This window comes from Sciurus vulgaris (assembly GCF_902686455.1).
Source record: "Sciurus vulgaris genome assembly, chromosome: 6".
NCBI lineage: Eukaryota > Metazoa > Chordata > Mammalia > Rodentia > Sciuridae > Sciurus > Sciurus vulgaris.
In genome coordinates this window covers 39,906,992-39,925,433 of record NC_136466.1, presented here as the reverse complement: position 1 = coordinate 39,925,433, position 18,442 = coordinate 39,906,992, and the positions used below count along the sequence as shown (strand labels likewise).

Below are 18,442 nucleotides of genomic sequence, written 5' to 3'. Positions count from 1 at the left end.
CACCTCACATTCCATGGCCCTCAGCCTCCCTACCCCTCATCTTTGACTTTAAAGGAGAAAGGGCAGAAACCAATACCAAGGGCTTTGCGCACACAGAAATTACTCTTCAGCTGATTTGTAAGCCCGAATATGAGAAATGGTGGAGGCCGTTCTCGGGCACTTGGCCCCTGTCTGGCTGCAGTACAGAGGACCCATCAGCCCTCTGGACACCCTGCTGTCAGTCAGGGATCCTGATGACACATCTGGTCTTCACCTCTGAATGAGGAACCTCTGTTGGGGGAAATTCACATAGCCAGGTAGTCACCCAAGTCAAAGCTGGGAGCACAGTAAAGACTAGAAGCAGCAGCAGCACGGATGGAACCTGTTCCAGCAGCACGTGATCCACATGTGGGTGACAGTGAGGATTCCAAGACTTCCAGCCCTACACAGCTCCCAAAGAGTCAAAATGATCAGACTAGTGTGTTGGCCCAGCAGGTAAACAGCCTACCTCCACCCTACCCTGCCATCAAGGGCCAACTGCAATCTGTCCCTCAGGATATCTGCTTGGAGCCTTCATACCTGGATGTAGCCGCTCTTCTGTGAATCCCAGGTGTCCCTAACTGGCCTGCTCCTCACAGTTTTTCCCTGGAGGTGAGATCTCAGCAGGTCATTAGTGATGCTTCGCACTGGAGAAGGCTTAGCAGAGTAAGAGGAACTTAGGTCCCTCCTGGGGTGTGGCCCTTGTGAACCCAGAGTCCCCGCATGTCCAGGTAGGTCAGGTATCCTGTGTGTGCCCCAACCACTGCTGAGCAGGATGAACCAAGACCCAGACCCAGACGGCCTAGGCTTCCCTTGTACGAGCTTAGGGAAATTCGGGCCAGGACTGTGGGCAAAGGCTGTTCCAGACACAGCTGGAGTGATGCTGGAGGATACTCAGACATGGCTTTATGAGCTGGGGTCAGGGACGGGGGTTAGTGGTCAAGGCCCACCCTGTGTGCTAGAAGTGCATGCCATGAGCACAGGGAAGGGCAGGACTGTAGAGAGGTGCATGTGGGTGGGACTGATGGTGGCCCCAGCCTGCTCCACCCCATGATGTGTACCCAGTGGAGGACAAGATAACTCCTGCCTGAGGACAGCTGGTCAAACCCAGTCTGACTCTGGAACAGAAGCCCTTACCCTTCATCCTCTCTTTAGCATCTAGTCTCTTCTGAAAGGCAAACAGTGAGGCTGCAGGGCAGGTGACTGTCACAGAGGCTGCCAGCCTGAGTCAGGGAGGTAGACCTGGCCAAGCCAAAATGGCCATGTTAAGAAAAGCTGTGTGACCCTCGAGGGAACTCAGTCAGCCGAGGAGCCAAAGATGAGAGGCCAGAAGTAGGCTGCTCCTGAAAGGGGCTCAGTGGTTAGCACTAGACCAGGAAGCCTGTGCTGTGCTGCAACAGGCCAGCAGCCCTCCAAGAGGACTGGGCCTTGTAGATTGAAGGACTGCTCTCTGGGGGCCTGAGGCCAACATTGTTAGCACAGGGTAACTGTAAGGGCAGCAAGTTACCCTGTCACAGGGCCTGGGATGGGCAGCAGTTTTCCACTGGGTGAGCCTTTGGGACCCCCAGAGACTACCAGCTTCTGGAGGAGGACTGTACCTCCCTGGTGCATGAACACACTAGCTTCTTCCATATTCTGCGTTCTCTATTTCATGGAAAGGGGACCATGGAAAGGCCCCAGCACAGCACCGACTGATCCATGGTGGCACCAGGAACTCCTGAGCTCTTAGCTGCTCTGCTTCTCCTGCCTGAGAGGGTAGGGCTATCAGGGCATCTGCTCATCCGAGCCAGGCCCCAGCTGCCCCCATTTTGAGGGTGCAGGACTGGGTGTGTAAAGCACTAAGAGCATCTGACACCTTCCAATTTGTTATAAAAGCTTCTGATTGTGGAGCTAGGAAACATTTGGGGTCCCCGCTTAGAAACTTCAGGAAGGCCACCACCTTTGCCATTCCTTCCTCATAGCCTACATGGTCCCATGGTGAGGCCGCTTCTTTAGGTTATGGCTTTGTCAACAATAGGTTTTCCTACAAATCCAGATTCATGTTCACCCAAAATTAACCTTTAAGGACAAGGCCTGGCAGAAGAACCTGCTCTCTTAGCAGGAGGGTACTGTGAGGACCCTGCAGGTCCAAAACCTCTGTTCCATGCCTTTTTCCCCAGTTGTACGTCCTTAACCTTTGGGCCCACCTTGGGAGCTCAGATTATAAAGTCCATGCTGACCACATGTAGAACAGTGGTTCTCAAAGTGTGGTCCCCAGATGTGCAGGATCAGAAACTCAGCAAGCTGTTCCAACAGGCCCTCCATGATTCTGGTGCCAGCTGCAGTTTAAGAACTTTTGTAGAGGAATAGGAAAGAACGTCCCTCACTGAAAGTCACAAACCCTTTTTCAGGGGTCCAAGACGGAGGATTGGAGAGCCATAGAGGGTCTGTGTGAGAAATTGCTAGGCCAACATGAGTGACTGGAATGCTTTTGGTACTCCATGGAGAACCATGGGCTTCTCAGTCAGAGGGGGCCAGGGCCACATTCTCTGTGTCTACATCAACCACATCTTATCCAACTTGGGGGAGCTAAGGCTGGAGCTATAGTGGCCTGGGCAGACCAGTTGCTGCCTGTCCCATTGCCACACAAGCCAGACTGGGCAAACACAGAAGGTAACAGTCCGTGATGATTAGGCCATACCACAGAATTATCCAGGCCTTTCCCCCACCCAGCTCACCTATGGAGGTGTGAGGTGAGAGGCAGGAAGGCATCATTACTGGGGGAGTGTGGAGCTGGCAGAACCATGCAGAGAGCAGCTCCTCATAGTGCCATTAGTCCCCAAGCTTTGCCTACTTCAGAAACCCTTCTCCTTCCCTTGGCCCCAGCTCAGTCTGCAGCAGGACACAGGAGCCCAGCCACAGCTGGAAGCAGCCTGCACAGCTGGGAAGATGCTCATTCACTTCCCCCAGCAATTCCCAGACAGCCTAGCCTTTGTGTCTTGTTCCAAGTAACCTAGCCTGTGTGCTCTTTATTTCCTGTGAAAATAGTCATGGCAGCTGTGCCTGGCTGAGCTTTCAGATCTGAGAGTGGGCATGAGTGCCAAGTGACCTGCCCACTCTCACCAAAGCCCTTTTTTCCTCACTTCACTAGCATGTGGGTCAATCCCTGGTACCAAAAAAAAAAAAAAAAAAAATTAAAAAAAAAAGGAAAAAAATAAACAAACAAAAACCTCTCCCTGCATGTCCCTGCCACACCATCCAAGCTGGTTCACCTGCTGCTCTGGAGATATCTTTGGAAAGGGTCTCCACCATCAAGCTGTGGATGAAGCCATGTTTTATCAAAAGCAAGTCACAGGATAATTTTGTGGGCATGTGATGCTCTGAGCACTGACAGTGGAATGTGTGTGGCTCTCCAGGGGACCAGCTCGATAGATGGTTCAAAACTCACTGGCATGCAGCAAATGAGACTGGAAGTACTATAACAAATTCCTGTCTCGTGTTTGAAAACCTGTCTGCCTGCTAGCAGCACCCACCTGAAGGAGGGGGCCAGCAGAGACAGCAAGCTGGCCCAGCATTTCAATGGCTTAGTTGTCAACCTGCCAGTGAACAAAGAAACCCCCCTGAATCTGACCCCAAACTCTTGCCTTCAGTGTCCTTAACTGTAAAACATGGTCAGGAGAGCATTGAAATCCAGGAGCTGACTCCAAGCCAGGTTACTTCCACCAGACCAGGCCGGCTGCCTGATTACTGCCATTGTCCTTGGAGTGCCCTGGATCATATGCACACAGTGTTAACCATGCCTTAGGCATGCACAGAGCAATGAGTATCAATCTTCCCCATCCTGAGTCTATTATTAAATTCTGAGCCCCTACCTTCCCAAATCACCACATGACATTTACTTGAAATGGAAATGTGTGCAGACTTGGATGGTATCTCTGGGAGGAGGAGGTCACTCAGCCTGGAGCTTCTCTGTGCTCTCAGCTCCTGATGCCTCACCTCTGGGGTACCATTGGCTGGTGTGTTTTGGAGGCTGAATTCTGAGTCAGTGGCCCTTGCAGCCATGAATCTAAAGGCTAGCGTAAAAAGCATCACCCTTCTGCATATGTGGACAGAGGTCAGTGCCTTCCCAGAGAACTCCCAGCCTTCCCCAGGGATGACACCCACCTCAGTTCTGTGGCTCAGGGACAGCACTAGTGGCAGGCATGATGGGAAAAGAAGAGTTTGTGCCGCCCTTGAACAGCTTTAATACACATCACAAAACATTGCCTCGCCACTTGCTGGTTGTCTTTCAGAAGACCTGGGTGCCTGCTTCTTGGAAGGCACACAGGGTGCTGTCCTGTGCCACACAGCTCTCGCCCACTGCCTGTCCCTGGTCTCTTGGGTACTGGGTTTTCTCATGCACAGGACTCAGTGGATACTGGCACAACATGAGGCAAGGTGCTTAGATGGCCTTGAGGACCTTTTGCAGGAGGGGAGCCAGGAGAGGACCACTGTGGCCGTCTGGTCACTGATCACCTGCTTTCTCTCCTGCAGGAATGGGTTTCCGAAGCAGACAGCAGCCCAGCTGATTCTGAAGGCCATCTCCAGTTACTTCGTGTCCACCATGTCCTCCTCCATCAAAACGGTGTACTTTGTGCTTTTCGACAGTGAGAGTATAGGCATCTACGTGCAGGAAATGGCCAAGCTGGATGCCAACTAGGCTGAAGAACTCCAGAACCAGCCCACAGTGTGTCCCCTGCCTCCAATTTGAAAGGAAAAAAAAAAAAAAAAAAGAAAGAAAAAAGAAATACTCCCCTTCACTCTTACTGGGAGGTGGGAACCCTTTTGTCTTCAATTTTGCTCATCTAGGGAAAATAAGGTTTTGGTTTCCAGTTTAATTGTTTTTGACCTTCTAAAATGTTTTACGTTAGCACTGATAGTTGGCATTACTATTGTTAAGCACTGTGTTGCAGACTGTGTCTGACTTAGTGTAACCTAGGAGATTTTATAGTTTTATTTTAATGAAATTCTGATTGACGCAGAGCAATGGAGAGAACGGTCCCTTTACATGTCACAGAAGCCAGGAAGCCCCATTTGTAACCGTGTGTTGTGGTGCTCTATTGTACACCCAGTGGCGTTCTTTTTACTATAATGTTCTTTTTTTTCCTCAGAAGAAAAAAAATCATGAATTTGCAACAGACCTAATTTTTGTTTACTTTTTTGTCTTAATGATGGATTTGAAAATGAAAGATTTAAAAGGCAGAACAGAATCTTTGTCCTTAATTATATTTGCAATTTGGAATTTGTGTGAATTGATTTAGTAAAATGTTAAACTAAACTGTTGTTGCAAACAGCATGTTTCAAGTTATTACACCTGTGAGCTGCAGGGGTAGTGGGTGGGGACCATCTGCTGGTCCCTGGTGATTTGCAGAGGATTCATATAAAGTGTCTCCTTTCAATCTTGTGACCATAGGCAAGGATGTCATCCATCTCACTTACAACAACACAGTAAGGCAGGTCCTGTTATTAGATACATTTTACAGCTGAGAACACTGAGGCCCAGTTACTTGCCTGTGATCATACTGCTAATAAGTGACAAGCAGATTCAAACACAGATGCCAACCTGTGAGATAGGGCCCTGATGGCACACCCTAATCAGTGCCAAGAGTCCATTTAACTTTGGTACTGTTTCTGACTCATCCAATGGTGGACTGGTGGACTGAAAGATCTCAGTCCACCATTGGATGATAGACAGAACTGAAGTTTAAATGACTTCTTGATGAATGGATTTCCTTAACTTTGGAGAAACATCACAGGAGTAAATGCTGTATTTTTTCAAAGATCTTCCACTAGATGTCGCTCAAAGGATTGGGAAGTAACTAGAGAAAAGGGCCTTAGGTTTCTGCTCTTTCTGATTGCACAAAAGAATAAATTGCATTTGTCAGGCTTTGCATGAAATATTTACCGTAATCACCTAAATGTTTCTAAACTTTGAATAATCCAAAGTACATCATGCCCCTGAGATGTGGGCACATAGAAGAAATTCTTTTTAATGAAACTGAGGGAAAGAAAGCCAACAAACCACCTGGGATTCCCATCATCTCTAAACCACCCAGTTAGCTTTTAAAACTGAGACTAAAAATTGTTCTCTGATGTCAACCTCATGTTTAAAGCAAGAAAAAAAAAGGTTCACTTCTTTTATTGATGCAACTACAAGGAATCTCATTTTATTTATTTTTTGGTACTGGGAATCTAACCCAGGGGTGCTTTACTACTGAGCTACATACCCAGCCCATTTTATTTTTTATTTGGAGACAGGGTCTCACTAAGTTGCTGAGGCTGTCCTCAAATTTGTAGTCCTTCTATTTCAGCCTCCTGAGTCACTGGGATTACAGGCATGAACCATTGCATTAGGCTAGGAATCTCTTAATATGCACACATGCCTCTATTCACAATACAAGTTTACAATTAGTATAATTTGCCAAAAGTGAAATTATTTTGAGGGGAGAAACCCCGCAGGATCTCGAGGCAGGTGTTCCACAGCCCTACGCTTGGGGGTGAGCTGCATCAAGGTGACCCCAGGCACACCACACCCACTCCCACTTGCTTCTGAAAAGCAGCTCTTGTCCTCAGCAGCTGGGCTTTGCCCTGTATCCAGACGATTTTCTCTTTAAATGACATCTAGAACCACTCAGCTGACGATGGTAACTACTATGGGTTTCATTACTTCGCATATCAACCCTGTGAGGAAGGTATAACACAGAGGTAAAGCATATTCCCTGAGGTTACAGGAGTAAATGGCAGAGCTGGAATTTGAACTCAGCGCTGATTATACAACCAGAGTTCTCATCACCCTCCCTGCGGCTGGATTCTCCTTTGGTATCTGCTTCAATATTTTGTTCTCCCTTAGGCAGGGTTTCTTGCCTATTCATTGATAGAGCCAATGTGGCCAGCTCTGTGGGCATAAACAACCTGTTGGATGAAAGGTTAATAAGAATGTGTATTTTAAGCAATTCAGTGGGCTTGTGGATGATGAGTACGTACCATGGATGAGGCCTCAGGCTGGGGCCTCTTACAAAGGCAGATCAGACAGGACCTCTATCCAGTGACAGGCTCAGATCAAAAAGTTCTGCAGGGGTTCTTGGAGCAGATAGACCAGGGGTTTACTTCATATAAAAGATTGGCATCTTCTAGGCCAAGAGAGAAAGTAGTGGGTGATAAATGGCAAGCTGGCACATAGCTGCTGCCTCACATCCCCTCTGCTGAGAACCCCAGGTCTGCATCCCATTCCCACCCATGACAGCCACTTCTGTCTGGTTCTGCAGCCCCAGCCCTAGCATATGCAGCTGTCCATCATGGTTTTGTTTGGCAAAATCCCTCCCTCCCATTTGGGGTCAGGTGGCTGCTGTATTTGGTCACAGCTACAGCAAACCCTGTCAGACAAACTGGCATATGCTAAAGTTAAAAAAAAAAAAAAAAAAAAAAAAAAAAGCAAGAGAAGGGCAATCATTTCCAGAGTCCTGCCCTTCCTAAGCCCAAGGATCCAAAGCTATCCACAGTCAGCCTTCCTTGGGAACTGGAGGCTCTCACAAGGCCAGGCCAGGCTGGGTGCCGGCAAGTGTCTCTTTTCCTAATTTGTCAATCAGTCCATGTTGCCGTTGTCGTCGTCGTCGTCGTCGGTGGCCCCTAGTGGTCCCTGGGGGATGGCCTGGCTCATTTATTCATTAGCAACGGTGATGTTTAATTTTTGCTGCCGGCGCCACCAGTCAACGTTATCTTGGGAGCTGGCCTTGGTGCCTCCTAAGAGCCATCAGCCTCAAGGCGCTGGGGTGGGGAGGGGTCCTGGGGTCCACTCCCCACTGAGAAGAAAGGGAAACATTCAATGGCAAGGGGTGAGGCCACCTTTCCTTTGGCTTTTCTTCTATTTATAACCTGGCCTGTTGTGTTTGCTTGTGGGGGCCCTGATATCAAAATAATATCACATGACCCTCCTGACAGGCAAGGCAATCACACTGCTCATTAATCCCGGCCCCCTCACCGCCCTCCATGCTCCTGGCAAAGGTGTGTAAATAGATTGGCCTTTCCCTGACCCCTGGAAACCAACCCAGTCGGGGCTGCTTTGTCAAGCTTGGGGGAATGAGAAACAGCAATGCTGTCTCTGTAAGAGGCACTTTCTACTCCCTCCTCTCCTCCCACCCCACGTGCATGCGTGCACGCAAGCGCACACACAGACTCACATACTCATACACACTCACGCACACATATACATAAGGAGACTCCAGAGGCCTCTGTGCTGGCAGGGAGAATTGAAGGACACACAAATAGTCTTTGAACCTGAACAGAAAGCAGCCGGGATTCTGTCTCCCACAAAACGCAACTGAAATTTTTCCTTGAGAGACTGGCCTTAGTGTGGCCTATTTTGCCCTCTGAAATGACTAGAACTTTCTGTAGAACTGCCCATAGTTCCCCTGGGAGTACTTAGAGCAGGGCACCCAGGACTCCCTTGAGAGTCTGGGGGATCCAGCACACACCAGTCACACACCCTATTGTCAGTGGGGGATGTGTCCCATGCCCTCATAGCAGATTCCCCACCAAGAAGCCCTCTGATGACCCTGTTGAGCAGAGTAGGGAAAATGCCCCAATGTCACAGGTTAAAGGTCAGTGCCTTGGCTTCACTTTAGGGAAGGTGAAAAGCTTAGAGACCCAGAATGACACCCTCCACATCTCATGTCCAAAGCTCTGAAAACACAGTGATGGTCACGGTGCAGAATAAAGCATTCCGAGAACACATGGAAACAAGAGGTCAAAGCTTACTAGGGGAGTCCCTTCTGACTTTGAGTCCTCAGGCAGGTGACTTGGATTGCTGACACCATCAGATGTCATGCTGTTCCCACTTCCCCACACACAACCTCCCCATCCATGAGCCTGGCCTGTGGGGCCAGAGACCTACTCCCTCTAACACAGGCTGATGGCATGTCCCCTGCCAACCACCACAGCTCACTCAGGTCAGGCCCCAGGACCAGCCCTCTTCGAACATCTGCCTATGTAGTCCCTGGCCAGGCTGCCTGGGAAACCTGATATTTCTGTACCTTGAAACGACAAGGCTTCCTAAGCTTAAGAGAATAAATTAGAGTTGAGTTCAAGTAGGCTCAGCTGTGGCGGATGGGCAAATTGATTTGCTTCCCATCTGGGAGATTAAATTCCACTGCCCAAAAATGGCAGTAGGGTAATGAGCTGTCAGTCAAACAGGGCAAGCCAGGGCTGGTGCATAATTGAAATTCAGCAGCTCCTCGTTAGGTCCCACGAAGGTCCTGGCTATGGAGTCCCACCTTGAGGAGGCCATAGCATCCTGAGAGAGCACACTTGGCCCTGTGGCTGCTTCCTCTGAAGGGAAATGCCACCTCAGGCTAGCAGGGAGCTAACTGTAAGGAACTTTCACTGTGTTCAAAGTGCTTGTGATGTCTTTGTCTACAGTCACTGACAGCTCTCCAGGATTTAATTATGGGCAAATCCAAACAACTAGAAGGATGTTGACAACTTCCATTAGGATTACGCCTAGGGACATTGCGTCCCAGGAGGCCTTTCTCTGAACCCTTCTGTGCATCCTTATGTATGTTTCCAGTTGCCCCAGGGATCCTCAAAGGGCAGCACCCCCACAAACCACCACCACACCCCACTTAGCCCTTTCCAGCCTACAGAACTTGTGCTGTCAGGCTTGTTCTCCTAGAGAGTGGGTCAATGGCTCCAAGTTATGGATGAGCAACCTAGGCCCTGCAAGTTGGGATGCTGCCTTTCAACTCCTCCAGAGCCTGGGAAAGGAAAAGTGCTGATGGCTCTCCCCAGTCTCACCCGCGCCCCTGATCCCCGGCACTCTCTCCTCCCTCAGGAGAGGCCACTCCTGTCCTGCAGTCAGCCCTTGATCCTCACCAGGAGGTGCTACTGTCTGCTTCTTTGTAGTCCTATTCAGCCCTGCAGGTCTCAGTTTAACCATCCCTTCCTCTTCCTCCAGGAAGCCTCCCCTGGCTTTGCTGTCTGGCCCAGGTCCCCTGTCTTGGCTCACCCTGCATGCCCATCATCCACAAGTATGTGCCTAGCTGTCCAGTGTTTACATGCCAGTGTCCCCCAACAGACAGAGTGGCATCCGTGCATACATCCCCAAGTTCCCTAGATCAGCTCTCGGGGACACAACAAGAAAAAGAGACACTGCCCTGGTGGGGACCAGGGCCTGTTGCGCTCTTGGTGCCTCCCCAGAAGGCCTGGGGCAGGAATGGGGGCTCTTTCTTGGTAGCTGCATGAATCACTGCCAGGATTCAAAGGCCAGGCAACTGGCAAAGGGCTTGACTCAGAGAAGGCAGAAAGCAGTTAGGGGACCGTAGTCTCCCCTCTGGTCCTCCCCCAAGGACAATCCTGATACTCCAACCCTGTAAAAATCAGCCTGGGGGTGACAGCCAGGAGTAATCCATCATGCTATGCTGGACCTCTTATTTGTTGTGGGCACAAGGTGGCTTCAGAGTCAGATGTGGGCACTAGGCCCCAACTTGGTCCCTTTCTGCCACACTGCTAGCAGCACTCTGGATCTCACAGCATCTGGTGATTCTGCTTTGCCTGCCTGTGGAGTTGAAAAGGGAGTGGATGTGGGACTTTTCTGGCTAGTTGCTAAATCCATGTGATCAATAAAAAGGGAAAATAACAGAAAATGTTTACAGAAGGGACTTGTGAGTTACGGTATCAGAAAGCCCTTGCCTGTGTGCCGGTGAGCTCGAGCGCACACGTTTTACAGGCCACACTATTGGCCACAGGGATGTGTTCTTGTGGGCCATAAACAGCTTCTGCTGGTGACACCACACACACATTTGTGTCAGGAAACTGCTTCTCACAGCCAGCCCTGCATCAGGAGCACTAGGTCCTGACCTCAGCTCCATCCATGACCTGACTCCTGGTACTGTTAGGCTCCTGCCCTGGAAAAGAGAGGCCTGTGGTCACCACTGCAGGCAGGGCAGCCCTGGTGGATCTCCACATGCCACTCTCTGCTGCCCAAATCATCACAACACCGAGTGAAATCACAATGACAGGAGGGCCTTCAAGAGCCCACCATAAGACTCAGAGGAATCTGCCACCTCCATCCTTGAGTGGGAAAATAATAGTAACAGCACAAGAGATGTGGCCATGCACAGATGTCACAGTGGTGTGAGTACTGTGAGGCCTGAGGGGCCTGCATGTGACCTTTCAGCAAATCCTCCTAACTACCCTATAAAGAGAACCTTAGATCCCTGCTTTTGAAGTAAGAGTTTTGATCAGAGAGGTGAAGTAACTTGCCTAGGCTACACAGCAGGAACATGGCCAAACCACATTCAAAGAAAGAAATGATTGACACTGAAATCAGTTCTTGTTCATTCTGATATGCTGCCTCTCATTGGCCTCAAAAACTGTTCCCATTTTACAGATGAGGAAAAGTGAGATTGGATCAGCACCTGACCCACCAACATCACAGAGCTAGTGAGTGGTCTGCATGCCGTGGGACCCTAAGAGTTTGTGCTTCTTCCTGGATAGCACTCAGACTGACAGGGGAACTGGTCCTAAGCTCTCCTCCTCCTCATATTGGGGTCCTGGTAGGGGCCTTCCAGTAATTAGTGGGCTCTTGTTAAGACCCAGTCGCGCCGTTCTCAGGCCAGGCCTTGTTTTTGTTCCCATGCGGAGGCCCTCGCAGGAAGGCCAGGCGCACGTGCGCAGCCCCATAAATCCAGCCGGCGTCGCTCATTACAACGTTCCGCTTCAGGACTCCGCCAGCCCCAGCCCGCGCGAGCTTCGCAGGCCGCTGGGCCTCCCTGCAGCCAGGCTGGGCTCTCCCGAGCCGCCCGCAGCCTCAGACATGAGCTCATCCAGCACGCGGCGTGTGAGGAAGTGGCCGGGCGGCGCTCTCTGGAGCAAGGGGACAATGTGCCTATTAAGGCCTGTCAAGCCCCCGCCCCACTGAGCAGGACCACCCCACTCTGGGCCTTGCCCAACCTCTGAGGACCGCACTTCTTGAAGCCAGCTCATGTGATGTGCCTGGGTGTGGCCTATGCGTTCAGCAAGCGGCCACAGGAAGTGGAAGCAAGGCAGGGAGGGAGTGAAGGTGGAAGAACCAGGCCCAGGGACAGAAAGCCTCCTGCCTCTCCTGCCTCCTGGGGGACTGGCCGCTCCCTGTGGGATCTCATTCAGGTCCTCTGACCCCTCAAAGCCTCTGTTCCCGCAGCTGGGGCTGGCCACCCCCAGTCAGGGCACTGCCATAAACAAATGACAGGATGGTGGACAGGGGTCTCATTACTGGGGAGCCCTGTAGAGGTGAACAATGGAGAGGATCTCCAGGTAAGAAAAGCACTGCTCTGTGGCCCATGACCCTGAGCCTCTGGTCTCTGGCTTTCCTTCTGTAGGAAGCCTGGCTGGGCCTTTATTTGTGCTCTGAGAAACAGGGAGGAGCATGAAGAGGTGGGCCACCACTGTGTGATCGTGTGACAAGTCACTTCACCTCCTCAGGGCACTTTCACCTCTTCTGCAGAGTTGGCAGCACAGTGCCAGCCATACACACCTAATAAATGGGAGCTACTTTCCATGGCTTTCATTCCCATATAGGTTAGAAGCCATGTACCTGCCATGGCTAAAATCCAGATGCTGGCTCTGGCCTGTGTTTAACAGCGGCCAGCTCAACTCCCCTGCTCTATGGTTTTCAGAGCCAGAGATCTCTAGGACCCACCTTTCCTATGTGCAGTCGAAGGTGCTGACGGCATCTGAAGCCCCTCTCCACATGGCTCAGAGAGGAGCCAGGTAAAGTCCAGTTTGGAAGGAACATTCTAGGACATTTTAATACAATAGATGCTAGCCACAGGTGACTAAATTTAAACTAATTAAAATTAAGTGAAGTTAAGTATTCAATTCTTCCTTCACACTAGCCACATTTCCATACATGGTGGCACGCGTGTCTAGTGGCTACCATGATAAACAGTGTTGATGACAGAACTCCAGTAGAGCAGAAAGCTGTGCTAGGCAGTTCTGTTCTAGAACACCAAGTCCACAGAGCCTTTCAGAGTGACACACTGAGCTTTCTATGTCATTTGCCTGAGTCAGGACAATTTCATGAGCAAAAGGTTCCATGCTACTAATAGTGATCATGACAGTGCTAATTATGACAGTGGAAATAACCATACCCATGTATCAAGCATCTCTATGTTCCAGACATGGAGCTGGGTGCCTGACACTCATTGTTACCTTTAACTCACCACATATAGTGACATATCTCTGTTTTCTAGACTGAGAGGGCTAGGACAAGGTGGCATGGGCAAAGCTCTGACTGCAAAGATGGTCTGCTCTCAGGGGCAGAACCCATCTAACCTCCTGTTCTGAGTAGATTCGCATGCAAAGGAATGACTGTCCTTTCCAAAAGGTGTCTCTGTTCCCCTTCCTGCCTGCCATTCAGTTTTGAGCACTGCTTCTCTCAAAACAGCTCAGATTTGTTTGAACCTGGTTGAGGGTTCCCAAGCCCGTGGTGTGATCTTTCCTTAGACTGGCCTGGGAGGGATCACTCCAGGCCAGTGGGGTTGCTCTGTTCCCACGACGCACTCCCAGATCCCAGAGGGACCTGCTCACTGCCTTGCTCCAGCACCCCAGGGGCCATTACCATGGGAGGAGATGATGGGCTGAGGTCCCAGCTGTGCTACAAACACCTTCAGGGCTATGGCCCCCTGCAGGGGTCAGGTAGGCAGAGCTAGAAGGGACAGGTGTCAGATAGATACCCAATTCATGACAGAAGCAGCCCACACTCTCCTCCTCAAAGCTTGAACATATACCAAGGCACAGAGACCTGGACAGGGTGACTGTCCAGACTCTCAGAGTGAGCCCCAGCCCCTCTATTAACTTATCAGTTATCAACTTAACAATTATCGATCATTGTGTTAGGCACTGGTCTCAATGCCAGGTCACTTGGTAGCCCTGCCATAACCTTCTAAAGACCAGGTCCACTGAACAAGACACCCCATCCCACCACCCCATAAATCCTCTCTCATTGCATCCCTGTGGCATCCTTAGGAGGTTGACTGACAGAGCAGGGACCACCCTCCAAAATGACAGATGAGGGAACCAAGACATAAAGAGCACAGGCATATTTCTAAAAACCCATGCCCCCACTCTACCAGCTCAGGACCCTCATCATCGGCTGCTCCATGTCCTTGAAGGGAGCATTGTTCAGGGACAAGGCATCGTAATGCTTCTCAGCCTTTTGGCTAAGATCAAGTGCAGGGACAAGACATCTTATGGGCTCTATGACTCCAAAGACCAAATAAGGACACCAGAGGTACAACTTCAGATGGTCTCACCCCTGTCTCAGCCTCCCACCCGCTCCCTCACCCCTGCAAGTTGCCCCAGGACTCACGTCACCCGACAGGATTATTGCACTCACTTGGCAATTAGGATATTTCTCATCCCACAGAAACCTGCTTGTTCAGAAATGCAGAAAAGCAGACCCTTCAACAGAGCCAGGGAAATATTCCTGGGCTAGGGGAACCTCTCCTGCCGACACCCCCAGAGGACCACCAGGGACTCACCAGAAGTAGCTTGCCAGCCTCAGGACAGCCTTGCATGTGGACTCTTCTGCCCACGGTGTGATCTGCTGCCGTGGAGATGGTCACACCACAGTGCCAGGGCTCCACACTGAAGCAAGATGTTGACTAGACTCACAGCTCCGTGCTGAAGGTAGAGGGGAGCATTGTACCCTCCCCAAGGCCTGATCCTACATTTGTCTCACTCAAGCCCTAGGACTCCGGTTTAAGAGCCTTTTTATAGACTCCTATAAAGGAGAAAGTGAACTTTTAACATGTTTGCACTCCACTAAGTCAATACGCATAAAAGGGACAACAGCTGAGCTTCCTCTGCCCATTTGCAGTCCAGCAGGATCGGAAGACAGTCAGTGCCATCTGGCCCCAGAGAGCATCCGTGGCTGCTTCTCCCCATTCATGGGCCTAGAGCATCACCCCCATTTTGCAGGCTGTCTGTCCACCAGGATCATGGGCAGGCACTAATAAAGCCGGAAGCCCCCACCCACCCCAGCTGGGTTCAGGGTGGCTCCTGCCCTCACTCAGCCGAGACGGCCCCCCAGATGCATGACTTTCATGGGAAGATTGAGAGGAGGGGAAACGCGGAAGCTGTAAAGTTTTACTAGAAATTCTCCACCGTCCTCCTTTGGCCTCAACACTCATGCTGCCCTTCAATTTAAAGAGAGCTTCCTTTTTGCTTTGAACTTACCCCTTAAATTTAAGCAACCCATGCCCGCCTCTAGGATCCAGGATCTGGACTCCAACTCCAGGGATGTCAGCCTGGCTGCCCAGGAGAAAGAGGAAGAGGAGGCTCAGGAAATTTCAGAGGGCATTCTCCTGCCCAGTCTTGCCCTGCAATAATCCCCAAGGATGCCACCTGCCTGCCTACCACCCCATTAAGGTCAAGGGAGCCAGGGTTTTATGCCTGAGACCCAGTACATTCGTTGGGACTGGCTTGCAAACACTAATGTCTAGCTCTCTGCTCATTCATTTATGCTGAGCAAGACACAGGCAAGGGACAAGCCTCAGGGCCACGTGTTGGGCATCATCTCAAGTGGTTTAGAACACAGACCTTGTTCTGTTTCTGGGTTTGGGGCCCAGCTCTGCCACTTATTAACTGTGATTTTAGGTGAGTCACTTAGGTTCTCTGAGTCTATAAGTTACCTATAATATAACAGCAATAGTTACCCACCATTCAGATACATACAACTATGGTGAATTTGTTGTGAAGATTAAATACAAAGTTATGTGCCCGTCATATAATAAGTATTCAATAAATGGTAGCTTGGCGCTCTAACAACTCTGTAAGGAATAGCTATGGTTTAAGAGTCCCCTAAAGGCCCAGGTGTGAAGGGCTTGGTCCCCAGCTTGGTGCTATGGGAAGATGGTAGAAACTTTAAAAGTTAGGGTCTAGTGGGTCATTGGGGGGTACGCCCTTAAAGGGGATTGTGGGACTCTAGTCTCTTTCTTGCTTCCTGACCATGAGTTAAGTGGTTTTGTTCCACCATGATGTGCAGCCTTGCCACAGGCCCAAGAGCAGTGGGCCCAACCAACTGTAGACTGAAACTTCCAAAACTGTGAGGCAAATAACCCTTTACTCTTTGTAAATTATTTACCTCAAGTATTTGGTATAGTAACAGAAAGCTGACTAACACAGCAAGATACATACCATTATCTTCTTTTTGAGAATGAGCGAATTGGAGTTTAGGAGGCGAATTGACTTACCCAAGGTCACATGGGGAGAAAGAGACAAACTCCAAAGCCCGCAATTTTAAGGGCTATAGTGCAAAACACTCCAGGCTTAAAGGCAAACCAGGTTTCAACATAAGTGATAAAAGTTTAGAGAGAAAAGGAATGTTTTTGTCAGCTTTTTTTTTCCCCCACTGTGACCAAAAGACCTGACAAGAAGAATTAAAGGAGAAAGTTTGCTTGGTTCACAGTTTCAGAGGTCTCAGTACACAGATGAACAACTCCATAGCTCTGAACCTGAGTTGAGGCAGAACATCATGGCGGAAGGTTATGGAGGATGAAAGCTGCTCAGGACATTACAATCAGGGAGCAGAGAGAGTGTTCTGCTCACCGCAAATGCATGCCCCCAGTGATCTGTCTCCTCCACCCACACCCCACTTGTCTACAGTTCCTGCCCAGTTAATCTCAATCTGTGAATTAATACACTGATTAGGCTCTCATAACCCAATCATTTCAACCTCTGAACTTTTTTGCTTTGTCTCATACAATGCTTTTGGGGGACACCTCACATGCAAACCATAATAAGGAATGGCTTTAATGTTGGCATCATGGTTTCATATCATTTCTTATATTGAGTTGGTCATGGTGGGGAGGCAGGGATGGTATTGTTTTTAGTGCTTAGAGGAGTCTGTCTAGGGTATGGACCACTTTTATGTCTGCTGCAGATTAAACTTTCCTTCCATGGCTAGTTAGCCGCAGGCGGCTCTTGAGAGGCCAGGGCTCCTGTAGTACTGACTGACTGAGGTGTGAGGCATCACAGACAGAAGTCAAGGCCACTCAGCATCTCGCTTGCAAAGCTGCCATCTCTGTGCCCCATTCTGGTCTAGAATTCTCTGGAAAATTGATATCTCTTTGAAAATTCTAAGGATGGTCTGCTAACCATCTTTGTGAACTTCTTACATTGTAGGAGAATTGCGGGGCGCAGGGGGAATCATTTGTGCAATAGTCTCTTCTTGTTTTGAATGGATCGAGAACTCCTCAGAGTGAGAGTCATGTAAAAGAGTCTGGATGGTGTTCCAGCCTAGAACGGGGCAGCTGTGTAAGTGAGGGGGATGCATATTCAAAGATCATCTAGAGGTAGCAGGTAGGAAAACCAAGATCCAAGGGGCAGAGGGACCCACTCAGCAGTCAGTCACCAGAGTTTTGTCACTGCTAGGGAGGCATTTTCTCAATCCATCTGCTTTATTGTCTTGCCTAACCTTCCTTTAGAACAGCCTAGAAATGCCCAAATCCCATGGCAATGGTCTGCTAAACTCCCCTTTCGATAAAGAGTTGATTTGTTTTTCTAAGTTGTTAAATGGTCTGGGGATGTGAGGAGCAAAAGCTGGCTTGTTTTTGGAAGATCTGTCCCCACCATCCCTTACCTTGTCTCTCACCATAATCTGACAGTTCCTGACAGGGCCAGAAATTGGTTAAGAAATTCAGTGGAAGAGAAAAACCACTGTCACAAAAGCTCACAACTGTGATTGCTAAGAAATGAAGGAGCACTGTCCTATGTCAGTGAAACAAAGATTGTCCCTGGCCCTGATCTGACACCCCTCTGTTGGCTCCTAATCTACTGCTATCGGGCACAACTCTGAAAGGGAAACACAGGAGGGTTGTGAGGGCAGATATGGCCACAAAACTGCCCACTGTGTTTGAGAACAGTGGCCAGGCGCCCTTCCAGGCTGATGACCTGAGTGGAAAGAGGCAGAGCTCTGCTCAGTAGCTCGTTCTACCTAACTTCAGGTCTGAGTGTCTGTATTCGTTTCCTGCTGCTGCTGTGACAAATTATCACAAAATGACTGGCTTAAAATAACACAAAGTACCTCACAGTTCTGGAGGTTTGAAGTTCAAAATGGGTCTCACTCTAAAAATCAGTGCCACCTGAGCCGCGCTCCTTCCAGAGGCCTAGTGGAGAGTCTGTTGCTTTGTCTTTTTCAGCTTCTAGAGGTCGTCAGCATTCCTTGGGTCATGGTCCCTTCCTCCATCTCCAAAGCCAGCCACATGGCATCTTCCTCTCCCTTTCCCTCTGCTCCTGGCCTCACATCTCCTTCTCTGACTCTATCAGTCCTGCCTCACACTTAAGGACCTAGCTGCCTAATCCAAATACTCTCTCCTCAAAATCCTTAAATAATCGCATCTGCAAAGTCCCTTTTGCCATGTAAGGGATC

General features: G+C 49.8%; 1 protein-coding gene across 4 annotated transcripts in view; it reads left to right on the top strand.

The window, feature by feature from the left end:
• MACROH2A1 (macroH2A.1 histone) overlaps positions 1 to 5,330 on the top strand; it is a 66,266-nt gene extending 60,936 nt beyond the window's left edge. For all 4 annotated transcript variants that reach the window (XM_079145007.1, XM_079145010.1, XM_079145008.1 and 1 more), the window contains exon 9: positions 4,531 to 5,330. In XM_079145007.1, the coding sequence (XP_079001133.1) occupies positions 4,531 to 4,696 (166 nt within the window). In that variant the 3' untranslated portion in view covers positions 4,697 to 5,330. The remainder of the gene's footprint in view (positions 1 to 4,530) is intronic.
• The last annotated feature ends 13,112 nt before the right edge of the window (positions 5,331 to 18,442 follow it).